The sequence below is a fragment of the Notolabrus celidotus genome, chromosome 21 (assembly GCF_009762535.1).
Source record: "Notolabrus celidotus isolate fNotCel1 chromosome 21, fNotCel1.pri, whole genome shotgun sequence".
Classification (NCBI taxonomy): domain Eukaryota; kingdom Metazoa; phylum Chordata; class Actinopteri; order Labriformes; family Labridae; genus Notolabrus; species Notolabrus celidotus.
Window position 1 is genome coordinate 22311170 of NC_048292.1, and position 24788 is coordinate 22335957.

Genomic DNA, 24788 nt, shown 5'->3' on the forward strand with positions numbered 1-24788 from the left:
ATACTTTAATGAAAGTAGGTTGTGAAGACAGAAAGGGTAAATGTTATTTATTTGTAAATGCACTGGCCACCCCTGCCTGGGGGGCCTCAGTTGGGCCACCCCGGTTCTGGACACGCCCCTGCAGCTCAGCAAACATAAACTTGGACACACACAGAATAAATAAATAAATGTTGTGATCTCCTGAAACTCGGGGAACATCAGAGCGTAAACGAGGACAGCGCATGCGTAAAGGATGAACGGCCATCGTTGCAGCCTGGAAGGGTGAGAGGAATTTTCCTCTGGAGTGATCCATCCTGTCTGCGTGAACTATCTTTGTTAGTATCTCATAAACGGCTGCTTCTGTCCGGAGAGGACGGTGTCCTTGTTAAACTTCAACTAAAGACTTCAGTTTATGAATATAATCCTCCTTCGTCATCTTCATCCTCACCACAGCACCCTCAGAGAGCTGGAGGAGGACTCAGGTAAGAGTCTGTCTCTGCTAGCATCACTGAGTTAGCTTGGATTTAGGAACAGGAGAAACCCTGCTGCTGGTTTGAGGGGAGTAGAGTTGGACCCTGGTCGATGCTTGTAACTCAAATATAACTATGATGATTATTATTTCGATATTAGAACATTAAATCACTGTTTGTCCTTCATTTATCAGCAACGTGCTAGCTTAAACAGCTAACGTAAAGGAGAGGAAACGGCTCAGCGTCAGGCAGAAAACTGATGAAGACATGTTTAAAATCAGAGAGCTACTCTTAATGATTAATACTGTTAAATGAGATAAAAAATAAACATAGAATGTAACTGGTTTATTTAGTGTCAGAGATGATAGTAACAGGTGCGTCAGTGGCAGCTTTATCACTGGCTGCATCTGGTAACAGTGGTCGACTCTCCAACATGGACATGAGACTGTGAACTGGCACGTACAGCCCCTCAGATATTACTAACACCTCACTACTGTTACACTTTAAAATAAATAAAAACATGGCCCTTTAAAAGATCAAGCATCACACATTCATCTTGTAACCAACCTTTGACAATTACACAAGATAAAGTCAATGGAAATTACCATTGGGTTAACATGTTGCAATGAAGTCCTTCATAGGGTGGCTAGGAAGTGCAATGCAAATTTACAAAGAATGAAACACTTTTACAAAGTTGGAGACAAATTTATATTTTGGAAAACATTTTTACAATTTATGAAATGAATCACATTAAACATTTTTAACCTAGGTCAAAACAAATTTACATTTAAGAAAAAAACCATACAAAATCAGAAACACTTTTACAAGAGACAATCCTGACACAAATTTACAAACAGTAAATTCTGAAGGAAAAGGAATGTACCAACAATTTTCAAAATAAAAGACGTCTGTAATATGAAAATGTGCAACAGCCAAGGACTTATTAGACCCCTTCACAGCCTACTCACTGAAGAAGTGTGTGTGCATTTTGGCAACAGAAGCGGTGTTTAGCTCCGTTCATTCCAATGAGTTAGCAAGCTTTAAACACTGAATTAAAACTGTACGCAGCATCAAAGAGTCTGGTTGTTCTGTGGTTGGTTGTCAGAATCGATACTCCACCACGGACTGAAGTTCTCCGGAATTCAGACAGGATTAAGACCGTTTCAGAGCAAGCGATGTTTTGGTGTTAAGAGTGACCGTGCTAGCTGGTGACGTCTTCGTGAATACATCCTAATTTATTGTGTATTGTAATATAAAAATAAACTCATTAGATATGTGTTTAATGAAAAACTGAAAGCATTTGTGAGAGGCACACTTGGCTGACAGTCACCAGTTAACAGGGTCACACTTTACACTGAAACACCAGCGGCATCTGTAGAGCCATTGAATCTCTTCATTATCCGACCTCGGTTTCATCATCAATCAGGTTTGACTGTTATTAAATAATGTTCACGGCTGAACAACTGAACCCAGTTTTCACCGTGAAGAAGTTGGTTTTGTGCCGAGGTTAGGATCAAATAAGACAATTAGGACTCAATATGGAGAGGTCATTAATACGTGAAAGTATCATCCTGATTAAAGCTGGGAGTATCAGGGTGACTCAAGACAGGATACCCGAGTCATTGGCCATGATAACGATAATTTAATGATACAGCAATTCTGCCATTATGATAAATTGCAAGAAAGTCCTAAAATAAATACATTGCAATATTTTATCAACCAAAAAGTACTCAGAATATTACAGAATGCCATATGAATCTCTGTATTTGGCATCATCGGTACACTGATGATAAATAATATAATAAATTCATCATAATAGAGACTATGCAGAAGAAAATTTGACTCATGTTTAATAGTCTGCAAGCTTCCCGTGCACCCAAACCTTTAAACTTTGCTCTAACGTGAGGGTCTGAGACATGATTGTGCTGATTGAAGTAGAAGTTCCTGTTTTTATTGATAGCCAAACATGTGGTGTAATATTTTCCACTGATAAAGGTCGTCTTTGTCCACAGCTATGAAACGTCCTGGGACAAATACACACTGGAACTCCAATGTCAGATAAGATGCGTAAGAATAATGTGCAGCCTGTAACGAACATGTTGTTTGTAAAAGGAGGCTTGAAACTACAGCGGCAGGAATAATAAAATCATCCTGATGTTTATCTCGTCCTCACTGCTGCACCCTTAGCTCTGAATTCTTTTAAACGTAGCTTTAAGTTCCCATTTTTTATTCAAATATAATTCTGAGTTCCTGATTCTGTAGATATCTTATCATGTCATGTGTCTGCGTGACTTCTGAATGAGAAGTATTCTCCCCCAACAAAAGATCTTTGTCACCTGTCCTGTTCCAGCTTACACACAGGAGCTGTTTCCCCATATGATTGTGTTCAGAGGGCTTTATCCTATTAATAGATCACATATTACACAGCCTGTGTATTTGCATGAACTGGCCAGAGATGTTTGCAAGACGTTTGATGAAAAAGTGGAAGTTACAAATCCAGAAGGAGTCCCTGTTATCAGCTCAAGAATGAACACACGCCAGATTAGTTGCATCATTTCCCTCCTGGTATTGTTTAAAAATGGAAACTTGAATGCAAACCTGTTATATTTACATATCTTTCCTGTCTTCTCCTGTCATCCAAACAGAAAGAGGAGGAGGAGCAGACAGCCAGTAAAAGGAATGGGGATGTACCAGCCAGAGCAATGACGGAGCTTAAGAAGCAGGGGACATAAACAACAGCAGAGACACTCTGACTCATTGAGATGAGCTCTCCTGATGTAACCATGGGGCCAGAGGAAGCTGAGGCTCCGGTGGATGCAGAAACTCTGCTCATGTACAGGATAGAGCGCCCGGTCTGTGATGAAGACTTCTTCAGGACGGAGCTTCACCGAAAGGAGAAGTCCACAAACCTCCGACAGAGGCTGGCACAGCGCTTCAGGTAGGTTCAGAGTGAGGGCTTTCAGTCTGGGGATGTTATTCTGAATCCTGGTTACCACAAGACCTGCTGTGCTGATTGACCTTTCCCTTCAAGTTTAGACTTAAATTACGAGTCAATTAATTCATTTTCCAATCCAAAAGCTACTTTGATCACAGATCAGTACTTTGATCAGTAATTTATTAATTAGTAAATGTCAAACAATTCCTCGTCCTCTTAAATGTAAGAGTTTATCAGTTTTTGACTGTTGGCTGGACAAACAAGCAATTCGAAGACAGAACTTTGCAGTTAAGGAAACAGTTTGAGCTTTTTAGACATATTTCGATGTACTTTGACTAAACTAGCAACTGATGTATCATGGAAACAATCTATGAGTTTGTTGGAATTGAAGATAATTTAATTGCAGCCCTTTTAAGTGATCTACTGCAGGCATAATAACACTTTCTTGTTGCTCTTAGGATTGAAGATTTAGACTCTGTTGATGTAGCCACTGACTAATAATGACTTTGCACTACATTCCTGACTTTAAATGTCTTTTTATGGTCCTTAATCCGGGAAAAAGCAGTAAAAACAACATTTCTATTGCTCTGACGTTATCCTGTGTAGACATAAATGATCTTTTTATGGTCTCTTTCCTGGGAAACCCAACACTCCCACCCCGCTCTTAGTGACTGTACATTTTTATCAGGATGTTATTTAGCCATAAAAATGAGCTCATTAAGGGGTTCTTGTATGTTCAACTCAGAAATCAGACGCAGGAGACGGCACAAAGATTTATATTTGAATCATCTATTTGTATATCAACAAAGATTGTTTATCAATTTTGTCAAGCAGTTACAGTTTGAGTCATCTCTTCAGCATATAAGCCAAAAATTTCTTTAATCTCTTTTTAAACTCACTACATGTTTTATTTGAGGAGGAAATATCTATATTTAAAAGCCACTGCTGTCAGGTGAGACTGCCTGTGAAAGAAGGATGCATTTTCTATGATTGTGTGCAAAAAAATCAAAGGAATTCCTCTTATTTTTATATAATATTAATCTGCCTTTTCTTTGCAGGTGTTCTTCAGGGAAAGCCAAGGCAGCACTGTTCACTTTCCTGCCGATTCTGACATGGCTTCCATCCTATCCGGTCAAGGAGTACCTGTTTTCAGATGTGGTCTCAGGCCTCAGCACAGGAGTGGTGCAGCTCCCACAAGGTCAGCGAATCATCAGATGCAGAGCTCCAAAAACCTTAAACACCTCACAGATTTACTCAATCACCTGTCGGTATCCCTGACAGAATCACAGTTTCAGATTGTTGAAGTGTGAAATGTTACAGACTCGAAGGTAACTCAGTACTAAGCTGCTAATTCAGGGTATGAAGACATGCTCTGTGAAAAGCAGCTGCTGACTCTAGAGGAGCTGCTTCCAGCTTCACGCTGTCTTTGTTGTTGTATCTCTGCAGCTCTGACGTTGTGTTGAAATCGCTCTGCTCCTGGGACTGCTCTGTTTATTTACATCTCCCTCTCCTCCGCTCCACAGGTCTGGCCTACGCTATGCTGGCTGCTGTGCCTCCAGTTTATGGTCTGTACTCCTCCTTTTACCCGGTCCTGCTCTACACCTTCTTCGGCACATCCAGACACATATCCGTGGGTAAGAACATAAACATAAAGCTTCTGGTAGAGGTTTCACTCTGTAGCATGAACATGTCCTGCATCAAGCTGTGGTGGGTGCCAGTTTGAGGATTCAACAAAGTCCGGGTGCATCCACAGAAATTCAAAACTTCCTCATCTTGTTCTTAGATTCTGTCCCTGTTGTGTTTAACAAGATGTCAAATGTTTTGTTAATACAGTGAACACTTTGTGGTAGTCAAGCCCCCTCTTTACTCACGCCTGTCAAGCTTTCTGCCTTCACAAATACTCACATTGTGTCGATTACGTATTTAAAGCTCCTGTGAAGAACTTCTGGTTTGAGCCAATTTTAGCGCCCACTCCTTCCCCAGAATTTAAAAGTCTGTTGGCGTTTTCTTCTCCCTCAACCAGTCCTGTAACTCTGCCAGAGCCCACATCGTGCTGTGGTTTGAGGTCGCTTTGTGTCTTCAATTTGGTCGACGTCTCTCTCGCTCAGCTTCTTGTGTGTTTTTAACATTGCCGTGATGTCTATTGATGCTTTTGGAGAGTAATGTTTTTGCCACATGGTCAACAGGAATAGGTGAAATCATACGCCGTGAACGAGATGTGACGTAACTCCTCTCTGCAGATTGATTTGAAATGTGTGATCAGGTCGCCCCTGGTGTCACCTTTGCTATTCAGAATTAATAACCATGTCAAGGGGCTTTGACCAATCAGAATCAAGCATTGAACACTAGGGATGCAACGATATTAAAATCTCACGGTACGTTATCGTCACGGTATTAAGGCCACGGTACGGTATTATTGCGGTATTGTCAAAAAAAAAAAGATGACTTTGAAAAAATGTCATAGTGTGGAAAATAAAGTGCCAGGAATGATAAGGATAAACACACTTACTGTAATTGAACACAAACATAATGCTCAAATGTTCTAATCACATTTATTACCACCAAATAGGGCTGTCAAAATTGCTCCAAAATGACGTTCGAATATTCGCTCTAAAAAACCCATAGGTTCGAACCATTCGAATATCTATATTTGTGCATTATGTCAATAACAGGTGGAAAAACTAATACAAGGAGATAACTACTTGTATATGTATTTTTATTTCAGATTTAACATGCCTCAAACCTACCCACACATTACAAAACAAGTAAATGACCTAATGGCCGTATCACTTTTAAGACCGTAGACCTCTCGCTCGCTCGCCCCCCTCCCCTCTGTCTGTGCGCAGTGCGCTGAGTGAGTGCTGAACAAGACTTGTGCGAGCAATTAAAGGTCCCGACTCTTGTCCCTAATATAGGCAGGCTTCATTCAGTGATTGAAGCAAATATTATTAACATTAATTGAAGTTAAAAACGAAAAAGTAGTCCACTTACATTCTTGGCGCTTGTATAAAAAAAAAGAGGAAAAACTGCATTTATCCCAGTGTCACTGATTGTCGGGCTCTTTTAGTCCACTGTCAATGTAGGGTCTTAGGCCGGACAGGTTATTTGCCAAAAACACAAGACAGTCAGTGTGAAGAGGCCCGATCTCTTTTTATTCAGTATATTCCCAACGGTGGAAAAGACGCGTTCAGAGCGCACTGAGGATCCGGGGACGGAAGGATTTCTCTCTGCCGTCTGCTTCACGCTGTGCATGTGTGACTCCTGTGACCTGTCCCTGACCCGTCATGCAGGGCGCCCACTCGCAAAGCAGCCACTGATGTGTTTCTTTTCCACAGTCGAATATTAATTTTCATAATCGAATCTCCGTTTTTTTTAATATTCGAATTTAGACTATTCGTTGACAGCCCTACTACCAACAGGTATTTTCAAGTGCAATGAGCAGTGCAGGCACATCCAGTGTTTCAAGTAACAAGCAAATTAAAAAAAATATCTCTTTTAAATCCCTCATTGTCCCCCAGTGAAAACGGCTGCAGGGTGATGATTCATCAGGTGTGTTCTCATATTACTTGTATTCCCCGACTTTTAGACGATCGCGGTCTGGCAGTGTCTGCAAACTGTTTTGTTTTTTTTGGCATGTCCGTCATGTTTTCTCCTCTATCGTTTTTGTTTCCTGCAAAACCAAAATGCGTCCATACTTCTGATTTAAACTTTGCGGGAGGTTCCACTAGTTAAAGTTTTCCGCTCTGCTCCCCCTCTGTGCTTTCTGCCATCTCTTCCTGCACTGCGCAGGGGATCATGGGAGATGGTGTTTGCTTCTCAGACCGGCCCACTCAATGATGCCAGAAAAAAACTACATTAGCGGGAGTACTCCGAGTTCCTGTTTGATATCGTCACACGCCACGGTATTATTGTGAGAATTTTGATACCGAAATACCTCGATATTTACAATACCGTTACATCCCTACTGAACACAGCTGGTTGATTAATAAGAAAGCCGGGTAGCGAACTGTTATTAATTCAGTGTTGATATGACAGGGATCTATTGACAGAACGTGTGGCACCGTCATGCCTCTACAGTAGCCCTGAGGTGCACACCTGATCTCTGCGTTCAGTCTTCTGTTAAGTCACATTGATACCTGATGTTTTTAGATTTGAGAGCAGAAACCTGCAGCTCTAGAAGCGACCAAACACTATTTTATTTGGATTTTTAAGAATCATTGACTGACTTGTTTGATCCCTCTTTGTGGAATAATGTTTTTAGGTCATGTGCTGCTAAAAGGAAATGAGTCAGTCAGGTTGTTTATCTGTACAGAACTGAGTATCAACACACTTTGATATCTGAACATTTCATCATCATGATGATGAGATTGAAGAGATGAGGAGCTCCAATTTTGTGAGTCCACTTCCTAATTAGGGTTTGCAAAATTCTGGGAATTTTCAAAGTTGGAAACTTTCCATGGGAATTAACAGGAATTTATGGGAATAAACCAGGAATTTACTAAATTGAAGGTTGGCTCTTAATAGGGAACTTAAATATAGTTGGGGAAAATATGTTTTAGCATAATCCTGACTAAAACAACCCGATTTCATACAAGTACATTTGAATACCTATGCTATTCCTCAATCACATGCACATAGCACACTGCTTACTGCAGGGCTATTGAGACCACACCCACTACATGCACTGTGCGTTCCTCCATCACATGCACAGATGATTCCTAGAATCCTGGACCATACTTTTGAGCCCAGAGCAAAAGACTATTGAAGACACACATTTGACCCTGTGGACTAAGTTCTGATGATGTTATGTGGTAATATAACACATTTGATGTATGGTACTAATGTTTAACTTACAAATATCAAATGTAATTGTATTATTTTGTATGGATGTCTGCTTATTAAAAAAACAATTATTTAAACTTGCATATGATACCTTTCCATTAAATTACCCTCAATTCACAGTTAATTCCAATTAATCCCCATGATTCCCATGGAAAGTTTACAATTTGGAATATTTCCAAAATTCCCCAGCTTAACTTCCCATGGAAATTTACCAGAAACTTTCCGGAAATTTCCACCCCTTTGCAACCCTATTCCTGATGGACAGTTGCTGTATCAGTCATGATCCCTTGACTCCTGGCAGAGAGTGAGGGTGAATAACTGGGCGGCTGTTCAAGTGCTGGGCAGGGTGGCCTTTTCACTCAGAGGAGGACGTGCACACGCACACACACACACACACACACACACACACACACACACACACACACACACACACACACACACACACACACACACACACACACCACACACACACACACACAAATGCATGACCCCTTAGTTGCACTGGACACCATGGAGGGGCAAGGTGAAATACGCTCTTGATGAGAAATGAGACATGTTTTTATGTCCCCACTGTAAAGGCAAACATGTTATGAGACCATATGTGTCAAATGTGTTGGATTAAAAATGTGGTTTACGTTCTGATGAGTAGCCAATTTTATATTTACATGTTTACATACAGAACATCTTTAGCAGGGGAGCCCGGATGCAAAAACCAGAGAGGTCCACTGGAGAGATAACGAAGTCTCACAGGTCAGGGAAATTGAATTAAGCAAGTCTGAGGTGATCTGGTTTTTGAACAAAGAGTTGAACCATTAACAAACTTTCTCTGAAATGAGACGCCTTACCGTCAGTGTGGAAAGTGGAAAGATATCTGTAAATGTATAGCTGTGTTGAGGACATGGTGTTTTGATTGTGTTTGTTAATGGTTACCCTGGTCTAAGTTAAAGGTCTTTAAGTTGTCTGCCTTTTCAGCAAGCCAGGTTTCTGTCCACTGTCGGTGCCGAGGTGGGCTCATACTGCCAACCTGCTCTGTCCCACACTAAATAAGCTAAATAAAGATGCATATGTTTCTCTCTGTGCCAGATCACAAGGAAAGGAAATATTTAAAAAGGGGGGTAAAAAAGAAAACAGCATCCGGTGATCATTGAATAAACTTCAGACTCTCTGCGGCCTCATTTGAAAAGAGCAGCAGGACTGTGAAATGTCAGTGACCCTCTCTCCCACACTTCTCCCTTGGCTGACTGCTTTCTTTCCAAGAGAGAGCTCCAAGTCTTCTCAGATGTCAGCTCTAACCTTTGAGTCCATCTGATCACTGGACATTATAAACCAAACCTGCTCAACTTTTTTAAACAAAAGTTCTAGTTTGAAGTGAATAACTGGAAGAGTTTAGGTCCTTTTAATTTAGATGTCTGAGAGCAGGTTGCTGTGGAAATAAAGATCCCTTCACTTCTGGCAGAGAGTGTAAAGGAATAACTGGGCTGCTGTTCAAGTGCTGGGCAAGATGGCCTTTTCATTCAGAGGGATACTCTGTCACAAACAGATGCTCTTCATTTACAGTGGACCCCAGAAACCCGTGCAAAGTCAAGTCTCATTTATGTGTCCATTCTGCAGGCACCTTCGCAGTGATCAGTTTGATGATTGGTGGGGTTGCAGTAAGAGAAGCTCCAGACAACATGTTTCTCGTCTTTCCTGCAAACGGATCCAACATGTCTGCCGTCCTGGATGTGGAAAAGCGTGACGCAAGACGGGTTCAGGTGGCTGTCGTGCTCACAACGCTGGTGGGAATCATCCAGGTCAGCCTCAAGACAACCAAAACATGACAGCGATACCGCTCGCTCACAATCTTCTCACACTCTAGAAATCAGTGTTTATCCAAAGCAGCAGGATCACTGTTGTTGTATCCACACCTCCATTTCATGTTTACATTTGAAACACAATTATGATGTTTGTTCTCATCGCATTAACTCTCCCTCCTTATTTCTCTCTTTCTGCTTCATTTTTCCCAGTTTGTCCTAGGTCTTCTCAGGTTTGGGTTTGTTGCAATCTACCTCACAGAGCCCCTGGTGCGAGGCTTCACTACGGCTGCAGCTGTGCATGTTGTTGTTTCTCAGTTAAAGTACCTGCTAGGGGTGAAAACACAGCGCTTCAGTGGTCCTCTGGCTGTTATTTATGTAAGTTTTTATATTGTCTCTGCCTGGTTTTGTTGCATTTAGTTTGATGTATTATGAATGCAGAAACATGATCATTTAAACCTGCTCCCTGATCTGTTTCTGTTGCTCCAGAGTGTCAAGGCAGTATTCTATGACATCAAAAGCACCAATGTCACAACTCTCATCCTGGGCCTCTCATGCCTCATATTCCTGTATGGCATCAAAGACCTGAACGAGCGTTTCAAGAAGAAACTGCCCATTCCCATACCGGGAGAGATCATCGTGGTCATGGTGTCGACCGGCGTCTCGTTTGGCCTCTCCTTATCAAACGACTACAAGGTGGACGTGGTTGGGAAGATACCAACAGGGTATGCTGTTATGTTGCTTACTGTATGTGTCTGCTCTTTTGACTTTCTTCTTCAGCAGAAACCTACCTTCTAAAAACAGTTGATGTGTTATTTAAACAACTTTTTAAAAGTGTCATTCACAATCCTGTTACAGGTGGCCTGAGTGTGGGAAGGCTTGCTGTTAATCAATCAGTCAATCAATCAATCTTTATTTATACAGCCCCAAATCCCAACAAATGTTATCCTCAGACTCTTTCCAAACAGAGCAGGTCTAGACCATACTCTATGTTCTATCATTAACAAAGACCCAACATCAAGACAGGATAAGCCTTACAGACAGGACTCAGTCTGATCTCATCTTAATCCACCATGAGCAGAGCACTTTGCAGCATTTAGCAAGTTACAGTGGCAAGGGCAAACTTCCTTTCACAGGCAGAAACCTCCAGCAGGACCAGAGGGATGATAGTGGTGAGACGGATAGTAGTAGTAAACGTAGTAGTAGCTGTTACCGCTGGAGTTCGGCACGTCTGTAGCAGCTGGAGTCTGGAACGACTGTTATTGATGAAACCATACCTAAAGCCTCTTTTAGATATGCAGTCCTGAAATGTTCTACACATTTTCAGGAGCTCCTCTCTGATTATTCAAGTTGCTCTGTCACACATGTCCCTCACAGCATGAAGTCATCCCTGACAGAAAGGAGTGTGGTGGGCAGGGGTTTAGTTCTCTGCAGGCAGGACATAACCTCAAAAGCATGCTGCAGAAGCCTGAATGATGGACAGAGCAATGATACAAAGACAGTTTTTGCATTTTATCAATATACTCTTTTGAAATATGTTTATCCTTCAAACTCATGTGTCGCTCTTCCATAGTTGCATCAATTGCAAGGTTCGTCCTTTCAGCGCCAGTATTAAATTTGTGGTTTGTGGTTCTTTTCAGGCTTCTCCCTCCGGCTGCTCCGATGTTCTCCTTGTTGCCCAATCTGATCACAGACTCCTTTGCTGTAGCAATCGTGGGATTCTCAATGGGCATCTCACTTGCAAAGATCTTCGCCCTGAAGCACGGGTACAGCGTGGATGGCAACCAGGTGAGTCTGGTCTTCTATAGATACTGACAAATCTATAGAGTCACAACCAGCCTCCTTTAATAAGCTAAAGTCTTAAACAGAGTTTTATTAACCCTTTCCCTGCTAGATTTGTCCAGCAGAAGTCTAATTTATGTTAACTGGGGGTCTCCACTCAGCTGTGTTTGTGAGCATGTGTGAGTAGGATCCTTCAGACAGACACTAGAGAGAGGTGGATGAAGGAGGGATAAAAAGAACAGCTGCATGTTGCACTGGAAAGTCTGGATATAAGAAGTCACTTTGACAGCAGAGAAACATTATTGACTTACAGTATGCTTTAGGTAATGACTGATCCTCTGTGAAGTTCAGTGCCCTTTGCTCTGTCAACATCGACCACCTTTCACACAAGTTATAGGTTTTTTTTGTTTTTTCCTACATGGGTTTAAACTGTCTTCACTGCCTAATGAGCTGTTTTACATTTATGATTAATTATTTGAACTTTCTGACATCAAACCTCTGTGTTTCAGGAGCTGATTGCACTCGGTATTTGTAACTTCATCAGCTCTTTCTTCCAAACGTTTGCCATCACCTGCTCCATGTCCAGGAGCCTGGTGCAGGAGAGCACAGGTGGAAAAACTCAGGTAACACACACACACACACACACACACACACACACACACACACACACACACACACACACACACACACACACACACACACACACACACACACACACACACACACACACACACACACAGAGTCAGTTACTCACTGTCCTGATTTATGCTGTAAAGCCATGATTATGATTAGAGATGACACTGACACAGTTTTCATTGATTGTTTGTGCAGATTGCAGGGCTGCTGGCGTCTCTGGTGGTGTTGCTTGTGGTGGTGGCCATCGGATTCGTTTTCCAACCGCTCCCTCAGGTGGGTGAAAATAATGATGCAAGGCTTCCACCTTTGAGTCTGACAGTTTTACATCACCAGTGGAGCTGCTGGCACCAAACCTGCCGATCAGTCTGCCAAGTATCTACTCTAATGTGTTTTTTATTGCTTTGTTTCATGCTGATTGATTTTCTGCTCTGTTTCCCAGACTGCGCTGGCTGCCATCATCATGGTGAATCTGTTGGGGATGTTCAAACAGTTCAGGGACATTCCTACTCTGTGGAGGACCAGCAAGATAGAACTGGTCAGTCTGTCACAACAAAATCCATCATAGAGGTCTCGTTCTGCACATTTTAGACTGCTCTGGTTTATGTTTGGTTCTGACTTTATTGATCAGACACTCTACCCTGAAAGAAAGCTTACAAGCAGTTTTAATGTGGTTTTAGCATGACAAACAAAAATTAAAGTTATTGTTTTGGATATGACTCCATAATAAAGAAAATGGTGCATTCGTACCTCATTAGCCAGTAAGAAGTTAGCCTGTATTAGTACATTTTACAGGTTGCTTTTTCTGTTTTTAAAAAGCATCCAAAAAATAAATATGGCAATTTAGGTCTTGCATAAATTAATTTAGAGCTAATTTGAAGAACAGTGAATCCATGTGGTTTAGAGTTTTATAAGTCTACAGACGCATGTTACATTTGTTTAACATGGGAGTGTAAGAAGAAACATTATACTCTACAGTATTGCAATTTTATGTTTTATGATGCAGACTTGATTCTCTGAAAAATGAGCAAATTCAAAACAACTTTCATGAAAAGATTTGTGTCAGTGGTTAGACATGGTCTGCAAATCAAACTTAAGTTATTAAACACTTCCTCTATAAAGAACAACTTTAAACCACACATTAGGAAGTATTTGTTCGTCACTCCTTCAAATATTAACTGAGATGCATGTTTAGTACTTTGGTCACAGGTGTATTCTAGGTAAACATTTTCATTGTTAGAAGGATCTTTACTGTCCAACACAACAAGCACAAATATCTCTTTTGAGCTCCTAGATTGGCACCTGAACTCTGCTCTTTTTCCACATCTTGTGAATGCATATTTATTTTTGGATTGTGAAAAATTCTTATCTTAAACAGAGTCAAGTTCTGTGATAGTCAACCTTTAAGAAAGAGCTGTGTAAAGCTGCAAAGGCCAAGAAAAATCCCCCCAGGCACCCATGTTAAAATGTCCTACTTTACAGCAGGACTGAATATGTTTACGCACAAAAATGTTGGGTCTGGATAGCCTTTTTGTTTGTATTTGTACATGCTGTTCAGGGTTTAAATGTTTTTAAAATCATTTTTAAAGATAGCTGGACTAAGAGTTGGGAATAGATTTGCATAATAAGAAGGGCGACATAGTGGACTTGCAGGCAGGCACGGCCTTAATGTCCGTGGTATAGGGCCCTCCTATGCTCCTCCTGTTTGTCTGTACCTCATATGACTGAAAGTTAGATTGAGCGCTCTTCAGAAACCAATGGGTGACATCACTAAGACTACGTCCATGTTTCATACGGTCTTTGACATCAAAAGATCCCCTTCAGATAAGTGTCACTCTTCTCTTCTGGTCCTGAAAGAATCAGAATCAGAAACACTTTATTTATCCTGGGGAGGGAAATTCAGTCATTACAGAGCTGTAAGAAAGTCAGATATTAATAGAAGAAGGAATAAAATAAGATATAAATACAAATAAAATAAAGTAAAGTAAAGATAAAATGTAATAAAATAAAATAATAATAAAGTATATACAGAAGCGCAGAATAGTTAGAATTACCTATGTACTAAAGTGCTGGGAATGAAGGAGATATATAAACAAGGATGTTAATATAATGATTGTGAGAATCTGTGTCAGTATCATTGATAGTAGGACTGAAACAATCTGCCTTTTTTACCCCGTCAAAAAAGGAAAGGAGGATGTGGATGTTAGATTTTCCCCTTATCTCAGTATTTAAATGTTTCCTCTTCCCTTTTTTCTCTCAGGCGATCTGGCTGGTAGCCTTTGTAGCATCTGTGCTGTTGGGCCTGGATTACGGCCTCCTGGTAGCCATCACATTCGGCATTCTAACAGTCATCTACAGGACACAGAGGTGCTTTTCACAGGCTGCAGATTTTCTTACACCAACACACACATTTAATGTACGAGTTTTAAAATCTTTCTCTGTGTTTCAGCGCTAAAAGTGCCGTCCTGGGGCATGTGTCAGGCACAGGCCTGTACTGTGACGTGGACGAGTATGAAGAGGTAAAAAACACTCCCAGAGAAATCTCTCACAGTCTGCTGGCCCGAGCTGAACATGTCTCTGATGTGTGTTTTGTTCCCAGGCGGCTGAATACGAGGGGATTAAGATTTTCCACTCCAACTCTTCAATCTACTTTGCGAACAGTGACCTTTATGTGAATGCTCTCAAGGAAAAGGTATCTCCACCCAATGACTCTGTTTGAAGTGCTCTAAAGATGAAGAGAACATTTTTATAATATTACAATTATCATATAAAATGATTAAAAACCTTGGTTTTATTGAGGTGTTCGACCTGCAATGAAGTCTAGTATAAACAAACATTGCTTTAATTATGATATCCATAATAACAGTTACCCAGAGTCATGTGATCAAAGTAGCTGTTAGAACAACTGTAAGCTAACAGTCAGGATTAATGTTGTGGTGAGAAGAGGATTTCCTCTTACACCTTGGCATCATTCCACGTTGCTCTAGTTTGCGGTTTTACTTTTTGATAAGGTTTTTTTTTGTTTTAGTTTTTCAAAGCTGGGTCAAAACTTATCTGGGTAAAGCAGACCACGAGGACATTTAATCCACTGAGACTCAGTGATATACGAGGACAGAAACACCTCACGTGACCCGCGAGAGCACACAGCTGGTGCACGGAAACACAAACACACAAACACACACAGAAGATGACTAGATGTTGAGTTGATTCCTGAGTTAAGTGATTCTTCTGTTTTAAAATAGTCCTAGTTAAAGTCTTGTTCTGTTTGAATGAGGTTTTTTTTACGCTTTCGTTGAGTCATGTTAGTGGAAAAACCCTCTTATTGGTATGCCTGTGTGGGATGAAGCTGCTGGCCTCATCAGGATTAAAGCAGGGTGTAAAATGAAGAATGTTTGCACACTCCATGTCCATCAGGGTGGATTACGTCCTCTGTGTACAAGTCATATAATCCTAGTTTAATAACACTGTAATGCTATAAAACCTGATTGACTCTGTGGTTGTTGTATTGAGCGGCTTACAGTCCATACAGTCACTGAAACATCTTCTCTTGGTTAGGTGAACACTGGCTCACAGACTTGCTCACATTCAGCAGTATAAATTAAGTGAAGAAAACGTACTGTCCCTTAAGCAGCTGTGTTCACTGACATGTCTGCGATGGTTTCTGTTCAGACTGGAGTGACTCCTGAAGACTTACAAGCTGCGCGCAAAGCCCAAAAGAAACTGCAGGATAAGGTGAACGGGAATTACAAGTCTCTTCTGAAGAAGTCTGCAAAGGTAAGTCCTCCTCTCCTCCTCTCCTTATGTCCTCATTGCGTACAGTTCAGTACAGTAAGTACACTCAGCTTGTTGACAGGGTAAATATGCAGGGTGCTATGTGCGTCTGTTGTGAGGGCTGCGTTTGAGTCCTGGGGCATTTGAAAAACTTGTTTCACAGCTCGATGTGGTCTCAGGATGAGGCTGACTCATCAGGTTTTAGTCGTGGAAGAAGAAGGCAGTGATTTTTTTTTTAGCATTTCATCCTAAACTAAGAAATCAGAGGTTCACTAAAGAAACAAAAAAACTCTTAACATCTCAGGAGAAAGAGGAAGGCATGCTGTTTTAATCTCTCATAAACAACAGTGTTGATTTCACCCTGATCCTTCTCAAGAGTCATATATCTTAAGATCAGTATCCTGTCTTGATGATTTATTGAGCTGTGATGCTTTAAATACACGATGACTTGTTGAAATCCAGTCATGCAGAGTAAGTTTCTTTGATTCATTCCAGCATAAGGAACCAGGAGAGAACAATGAGATTTTGTCCCAGAGCCACTTTGAAGAGGAGCAGAGGAACGGCCAGCTCGGGGACCGACACAGCGAGACGGACAGCGAAGAGGCCGCCGTCCACTTCATCGTCCTGGACTGGTCGTCTGCCAGCTTCATCGACTCTGTGGGGGCTAAAGCCATCAAACAGGTTTGTCCTTTCTTTCCAGCAGAGGATGTTTCTGAACGTTTTCAACGTTAAATGTGGATTATAATCTGAAGTCTTGATGTGACTGAACGAGTCGTGTGTGTCTCTGCAGGTTATTAAGGAATACGCAGCTGTGGATGTTACCGTGGTGATCGCCGGCTGCAGCAGTAAGTCTATACAATGACTGGTTTGTGTTTATGAAAAGCAGAACTGTAAACGGGAACAAGCAGCACCTGTGTCTGTTATTTAAATCAGAAACATGAAACTGACCTTAATGCTCACAGTTTGCCTTTTTAAAACGCAGCCCAATTTAAATACTTAGTTTGATTTAGAGGAACAGTACAGCCGTTTCCAAACAACATACTGAGAACTTTTAGCCTCAGGAGCTGAAAGGTTTCTTCAGGTGGATGTTTGTTATTCCAACTGAAGATTTGACAATTGTCTGTTGATGTGTGTAAATGAGTTTGTTGTTTTTGCATGCCATTTGCGTGTTCAGACATTACTTGTTTAACCTATTTAAAGATTGAAGTTTAAAGGCTTTAATGGAAATATAAATCATCAGTATATATATATATATAATAAATAAAACAGATTCAGTTTTAAAGTAGACTGCAGCTGCAGTGAAAATTATACATCTGAAATGCCATATTGCCATATTTTGAAAGTTCCTTCACTTTTCATGTAATTTCTTGTTATTATTTGAATGTATTCTTCATGTTTCATTTAGGGTTTTCAGTCATCAGTGGTGTTTAAGTTACAGTGTGTAATATTTAGAGACATGAAGCAGAACAGCCTCGGCAGAAATGGAATAAAATATTCATAAGTTTGTTTAGATGTTAGAGTATAAAATCAACTGAGTATAAAAACAATTTTGTTTGTTAAATTAGAATGAGCCTTATGTCAATCAATCTGTATTTATAAAGAGCCAAATCACAACAAATGTTATCCTTAGACTCTTTCCAAACAGAGCAGGTTAGACCGTACTCTATGTTGTATTATTAACAAAGACCCAACATCAAGACAGGTTAAGATCCAGTCCCATCTTACAGACATGACTCAGTCTGATCTCATCTTGATCCACCATGAACAGAGCACTTTGCAGCATTTAGCAAGTTACAGTGGCAAGGACAAACTTCCTTTAACAGGCAGAAACCTCCAGCAGGACCAGACTCATGTTAGACACACATCTGCTGAGACCATGTTGGAGAGAGGGATAGAGAGGGAGAGAGAGGGAGAGAGAGGGAGAGAGAGAGAGAGAGAGAGAGAGAGAGACAGAGAGAGACAGAGGAGAGAGAGAGAGAGAGAGAGAGAGAGAGAGAGAGAGAGAGAGAGAGAGAGAGAGGAGAGAGAGAGAGAGAGAGAGAGAGAGAGAGAGAGAGAGAGAGAGAGAGAGAGAGAGAGAAAAAATAGTGGTGAGATGGATAGTAGTAGTTGTAGCAGCTGGAGTCTGGCACGTCCACAGCAGCAGAGATCCAGAGCTCAGGGACTCCAGAATGTCTATGGTTAGTAAATTTAATGGGACAGGAAGAGTTAAAGAAAGTGATGGGGGGAGAGAGGAGAGAGAAGGAAAGACAGGATCCCAGTGCGTCAGTCTAAGCCTATAGCAGCATAACTAAGAGCTGGTCCAAGCCTGATCCAGCTCTAACTATAAGCTTTACAAGAGGCAGGCCCCTTCCCCCTTTCACCGACATGTTTCTACATGTGTTTGTACTAAAGGAGTGGCTGTGTGAAATGCACGACAAAGAAGAGAGTGGTTATTGTGCACACAAGAGTTTGTATTTAGATGTTTTTATGGTTTAAAGAATGATCATACTTAGCATGCATCACAGGGGCTTCTTGTCCACCATTACTTCCCTAAGGGGAGGAGTGAGCAAGGAAGCGTTTCAGCCTAGAGTCTGACCGCTTGACATCACTTAATATTCCCATTTCTACACACTGTACCTTCAATTTGTTCCTCTTTTCTTCCCTAACCGTCCCTGTTTAGTTCCCATTTTACTGTTTATTCTAGTTGTTTTTGATATGCTGATGTTTTTGACTTCCTTTATTTGTGCTGAAACATTTCCTCTTGGCCTGATACATACATGGCAGACCAGATATAAAATCAGTTTGTGGCTGCACATTTTTAAAAAATAAGATCTGATGTTGAGTTTGTTTCTTTTGCCTCACAGGAAGTCTTCTGTCTGAGCTGGACAGCTTACAGTTTTTCAACGAGACCGTGACCCCTGAGATGGTGTTCCCCACCGTCCACGATGCTGTGCTGCGATGTCAGCACTCAAAGCCCCGCCCATCAGCTGCTACCAACCAGTGACATCACCTCCGAGGTCACTGAGGTGGAGGCCAGATATTGGACGTCTCTCTGACAACATCACAGTAGAGATGAACTGAGCAGTCATTCATATTGAATAGAGGAGTGTTTGTAGTATTTGTAACATATAAGTGCCACTAAGGCGGGTCAATAAGGCTAATCAGAAATTCAGTGTTGAGTTTCCAGCTGACATTCCTAAAGCCTTATTCCTCTGTGCTGTTGGGATTATGTAGATGTGTACTTCTGAGGTGTTTGTAGATCACTTTTATTGCTCTGTTGAAAGAATATGATAAAATGTGTGCTGCTGCGGTCCATGTTACCTTTGTAGGATGACGTCTGCAGAGCTCCTTTCACACATGAACCCCTGACGTCTTCTAGAGAATCACCATTCACACATGCATATTGGGAAAATTTCCGCCAGATAAGCTGTCTCATATCGGTACAGTCTGTTTGAGTGAGGGGAGGGACGACTCAGTCGATCATGCAAGAGGAGGAAGTCTTCTGTACAGTTTAAAACATAATACAGACTAGTGTGTGGAGCAGTAAAGAGTATAAAGCGGAGAAAGTGCTCAACATTGAACGTAGCGATCGTTGAATTCACCTGATGTCTTCTCACATCAGCTCACCAGACTTCTCCCAGGGAAATTCAGCTAAATAAAACTGTCTGTTTTCGTTCACAGAAGCAGTTCACCTGTGTGTAGTCAGGACATTTTCAGGAGTGTTGAGCATGTGTGAAAGGAGCTCATGTTTGTTGTAGAAGCAGACCAGAAGCTACGTCTCATTAAGCTGTTATCATATGTTGATGGTTACTGAAGACTGGTGTGCTGCTGGATGTCTGAGTATCTTTTCTGCTGTATTTGTCTGTCGATGTGTATTTAAAGGAGCAAAGGCTCTATCATCGTTGTTACAGTGGATTTGCACTCAATTTAAGTGCGACACTAAAGTAGTATTATATGTTCTGTAAGAAAAAAAGAAGTGTTTTCTTATTCCTGAGAGTTATGCTGTTACTGTCTAACACAGGATGCCTTTTAAAAAGTTACATCAAGGTTATTTTAAAAAAAACATTGAGACTGAAATCTGGAATAAACTTTATTTTAAGTGAACAAGTTAACAACAAAAAGACAATATTTGTTTGTACTTTGTTTGACAGGAAGCCAAACGAGAAACTCTCACACACGCGGTTAGTTGTAGGTCATGTATCTGGGGGTGGCGCTGAACTTGGCGTAGGACTTGATGACCTTGTTGACGGCCTCCAGGAAGTCCTTCTCTGTGGCGATCTTCCTGCGAGCTCTGATGGCGAACATGCCGGCCTCTGTGCACACGCTGCGGATCTCAGCGCCTGGGGAGGAAACACAACGTCAAGGTCTGATTTAAGAACATCCTTAAGGACCGAAGGAGAGGTGGAAGAAGAAGAAAGAGGTCATGTTCAACTCTTAGCATAAAAAAATAGTTATATTAAGACCTGAAACTCAGGATTGACTGATTGGACAGAGATAAAATATTGTTGCAGCACTCCCTAGTGGCAACACAGAGCTACACTTATGAACAGACATTTAAAAGGGAAATTTGTCACCATGTTACAGAATAACTAGGTGACAGTATCCCCATAAGCAACTTCATAATCCTTATAAAAGAAAGCTAATGTCCTTCAGAAGTCAAGAACCTCCTTTATTAAGCATGTGGAAGAAAACTATGGTACGATTGTGGGTCTATTTGAGATGTGACAATGAGGGTTTTGGTGCTTCTCTCTCAGTCTTACCGGTGCTGTTGGGGCAGAGTCGAGCCAGCAGCTCAAAGCGAATGTCTCTCTCCACACTCATAGAGCGGGCATGGATCTTAAAGATGTGTGTGCGACCCTGAAACATAGAACAAAAAAGGTCAGAAGATGACTTCACAGAAGGATCTGGAAAAAGTTGAACATAGTGTGCTCCAAGGTTGAGTTTTTCACCTCCAGGTCTGGCAGGCTGAACTCAATCTTCCTGTCCAGACGTCCAGGTCTCATCAGAGCCGGGTCCAGGGTGTCCGGTCTGTTGGTGGCCATCAGCACTTTGATGTTCCCTCTAGGGTCGAAGCCGTCCAGCTGGTTGATGAGCTCCAGCATGGTCCTCTGAACCTCGTTGTCGCCACCAGCTCCGTCATCAAAGCGAGCACCTGGGAGGTTCAGAAACAAAAAGAATCACTGATAAAGTGGAGGTCCAGGTTTAACAATCGGCCATCACAGAATCCTGAGGCAGTCCGGTGAGCTTTACCTCCGATGGCATCAATTTCATCAAAGAAGATCAGACAAGCCTTCTTGGTTCTTGCCATCTCAAACAGCTCACGCACCATCCTGGCTCCCTGAAAACAAAGACAGGAACGCAGAGTGAATGTTTACATTTATCAGGATTCATCATTTCAAACAGCTTCTGTTCTCTGCAGAGTTCGTTTCTCACCTCTCCCACGTACTTCTGCACCAGCTCAGAGCCGATGACTCTGATGAAGCAGGCGTCCGTTCTGTTGGCCACAGCACGGGCACACAGGGTCTTTCCTGTGCCGGGTGGCCCGAACAGCAACACACCCTTAGGAGGCTCAATACCCAGATTGACAAACCTCTCAGGCTGGTTAGAAGAGGACAAAGACAAATGATCAATCAGGACAGAGGTGTGTGAAGTGTTTATATTTAGACCTGTTAGCTGCAGCGTATGGGCATCAGATTGGGACTCTTAAAGACTTTGGTAGTTAAATTATCTTCATTCATGGACACTTACATGAAGCAGTGGAGTCTCCACCACTTCTCTCAGCTTCTCAATCTGCTCCTTACATCCACCCACATCACTGTAGGTCACATCAGGCTTCTCCTCCACCTGGAACATGAGAACAGAATTAATAAAGCGGTGAGTTTGGGATTTTTCCAATTGAATTCTAGTGAAATATGGAAACTATTTCCATCTCAAACATGACAGAGAAACTGTTAAAAACATGTTGCATATTCAGTATTTAGAGTGACATTGTTTTTATGAATGAGTCCCTTAGTTGAATCGTACCTGCATCATGGTGACAGTGGGGTCGATCTTGGGAGGCAGGGGAATATGGATCTGATACTTGTTTCTGTCGACACTGGAAACAAAGAATAAAAAAGTTAGTGTCGCTGAATGTTCAACATAGATGTGACTTTGAATTATGGGTTCAGATATTTTAACGCTTTACCCGACTCTCATGCCTTCCTCGATGTCGGTTGGAGCCACCTGGTCACTCAGGTCCACCACAAACTTAGCAAACTGTTTCACATTGATGATGTATTTCGGGTCCTCGGAGTCTGCGTTGATTATTTTTGTGCATCTGTTTGAGTCAAAAACAGAAAGACAAACATTAGAGACTCCAATTCAAAGATGTGTTTGACACTTAAAGGGAGCATGGTTGATAACCTTTAAAAAAGAACAACAAGTAAAAGCTGTATTCCAAAAACATGGCTACATTAGTTACTTGACACTATGAAGACCAAACGTGTCTATACCTTGCTACCTGCAGCGGCTGTTCACTCTGCAGAGTCTGTTTGTCTGCAGCCAGATCCCACAGAGCTGGTGGAGCCAGGCCTGTGTCTGACTCCTTAATGCCTGAGAGACAAAGGAACACAAAAAAGAGCTTTAAATATAAACAAGAAAACATTCTGAACATCTGAACAAGGTACTGAGAAGAGCTGATGTATGTGGGCGAATCAACTATTTCTACAACATCAATCATACAACAGTTATGTCACTTAATGTACTTGAATAAAAACAGTGTGACCCCATAATCCATAATCTATGCACAAGGAATAAAACTGTATAAATAAAGGGCTCATAAAAATAAGATCTGACATACGGAGGCGACGCTATCATGAATTTTTAATCAACTAACACAGGAAGGATAAAAAACATGTTAAAATAATCCAGAAAGATAAGGTAGAAGATGAAAAGGATGCTTCACAGTGGGTTTCTGTTCTTACTTTGGAAATGATAATTAAAAGCACTAGTTTATATATTTTGAGCCTGCTAGGATAGAAGCAAACCCTGGAGCACACGTCCCACACGTAACGCCTGTAATGACATTAAGTGTGTGTTTGTTTTCACTCACCTGTGAGCTCATTAATCTTTTTGAGCAGCTGCTGGATGTCATCCTCCACCTGTTTGATCTGTCTGGAGTATGTGCTCTGACCCTGATGACAAACAACATGCAGACAACCAGATGAGAACAAGAACACAACAAGGCAAGTGTGAGGTATCTTAGAAGCAGGATTCAATGATTGCAAGCTTTAGTATCGTACAACAAATAGACAGGGTAAAACACTACTTTTCAGACAGGATGAAGTTGTAATAGGTGTTTACAAAATAACTCATTTGGTATCAATGTTTTTTTAAGTATTTTATAGAAAATGATCCTAAGCCCAACTTCACACTGGTTTAAGTGTGCTAAGTTTAAAGGAACAAGCTGAGGACTAGTTATTTTGTCAGGAATGCATGGAGTCAATCATCTGTAGGGACTTCCCTTGTCTTAGTCAGACATTAACTGACTAATACAATCTTTAATAAATCCATACTTACATATGTTTTCAGCAGGGCGATGTCTCCTTCATCCAAAGCTGTGAAGATAAAAACAACACGGATGAGTTAGCATGACAGGCAACCGGCCGCTAGCTAGCATTACTGTGCAATTGAGCAGTATAGACGACTAATGCTGTCAAATTATATCTTATGTATTTTATTCTTTCACCCAAACATCTTTAAAGACATGTATTATACTCTACGGTGTATACAAGGCAGAGAAAAGAGCACGAGTTGGTTTGACGGACAATGCTAACATTAGCTGAGATGCTAACGTCCAGATTCCTTTTCAATGAGGAATGTTTTTAACTATTTCTTTACATTTATTGAATATAGCAATTACCTCTGATGGGTGCGTCATCCTTTTCCTCTTCTTTAGTCTTCCTCTGGTCATCTCCTAAATAATCTGGCATATTTAAACTGAGATTAAAACTGTTTCTAACAAAACAACGAGCTGACTTTCCGACCAGACTGAACCATTACACAGCAGCTTTCAGCTTCCGGTTATGTGACCGCTCAGCGGAAGTGTGTGTCGGAACATTTCGGAGGACGGACATCCAGTTATAAATACTTTTAACAACCCTCCAGTTATGCTCGTTTCTCTAGAACAGCAATAATGTTCCTGGGTTTATTTTTTTTATTAATTTTCACAGATCATGGTTCAATGAGGATGACTCAATCGTTTTTCATTGAAATTAATGTTAAAACTTTTATTTAATGTAGATTGGAAAGCCCTAAATATAAAAAACAATAGTTTTACATGACATTGATTTTAAAAAAATGTATTTTAAATTTTGAGTTATTTTGTTTTAATGAAGTGATGTTGATAAATTAATACGACACCTCTTCTGTCACATGCTGCCCAGACTTTTATTCTGCATTTGGCTGGTTTGGAGGGCATATATTTCATAAAATAGATCTTTAAAAGGGTCTATTTGACCCGCAACATAACAGGAGGGTTAAAAACACAAATTATCCGATTTTTTGTGGAAAATATTGTCAAGATGTATTGAATCTTTTTTTTCGGGGTACATTTTTGAA

The 24788-nt window shown here is 41.1% G+C and overlaps 2 protein-coding genes across 2 annotated transcripts; one reads left to right on the top strand and one right to left on the bottom strand.

Annotated features, from left to right (window-relative positions):
* Positions 1–230: 230 nt before the first annotated feature.
* slc26a5 (solute carrier family 26 member 5) lies at positions 231–20294 on the top strand. The gene is made up of 18 exons (XM_034673128.1): positions 231–461; positions 3095–3387; positions 4443–4582; positions 4908–5018; positions 9838–10019; positions 10233–10397; positions 10509–10744; positions 11660–11807; positions 12311–12424; positions 12633–12710; positions 12877–12972; positions 14695–14801; positions 14884–14953; positions 15034–15126; positions 16104–16208; positions 16701–16886; positions 16996–17050; positions 19052–20294. Exons 2-18 carry the CDS (start codon positions 3212–3214, stop codon positions 19189–19191), a joined length of 2202 nt encoding a protein of 733 aa, XP_034529019.1. The 5' UTR covers positions 231–461; positions 3095–3211; the 3' UTR covers positions 19192–20294.
* psmc2 (proteasome 26S subunit, ATPase 2) lies at positions 20265–24286 on the bottom strand. Its single transcript, XM_034673129.1, has 12 exons — positions 24091–24286; positions 23748–23785; positions 23281–23362; positions 22682–22781; positions 22375–22506; positions 22212–22284; positions 21936–22031; positions 21621–21785; positions 21438–21525; positions 21137–21339; positions 20948–21044; positions 20265–20527 (listed from the first exon to the last, which is right to left on the bottom strand). The coding sequence occupies exons 1-12, from the start codon at positions 24158–24160 to the stop codon at positions 20370–20372; spliced, it is 1302 nt and encodes a 433-aa protein (XP_034529020.1). The 5' UTR covers positions 24161–24286; the 3' UTR covers positions 20265–20369.
* Between the last annotated feature and the right edge of the window lie 502 nt (positions 24287–24788).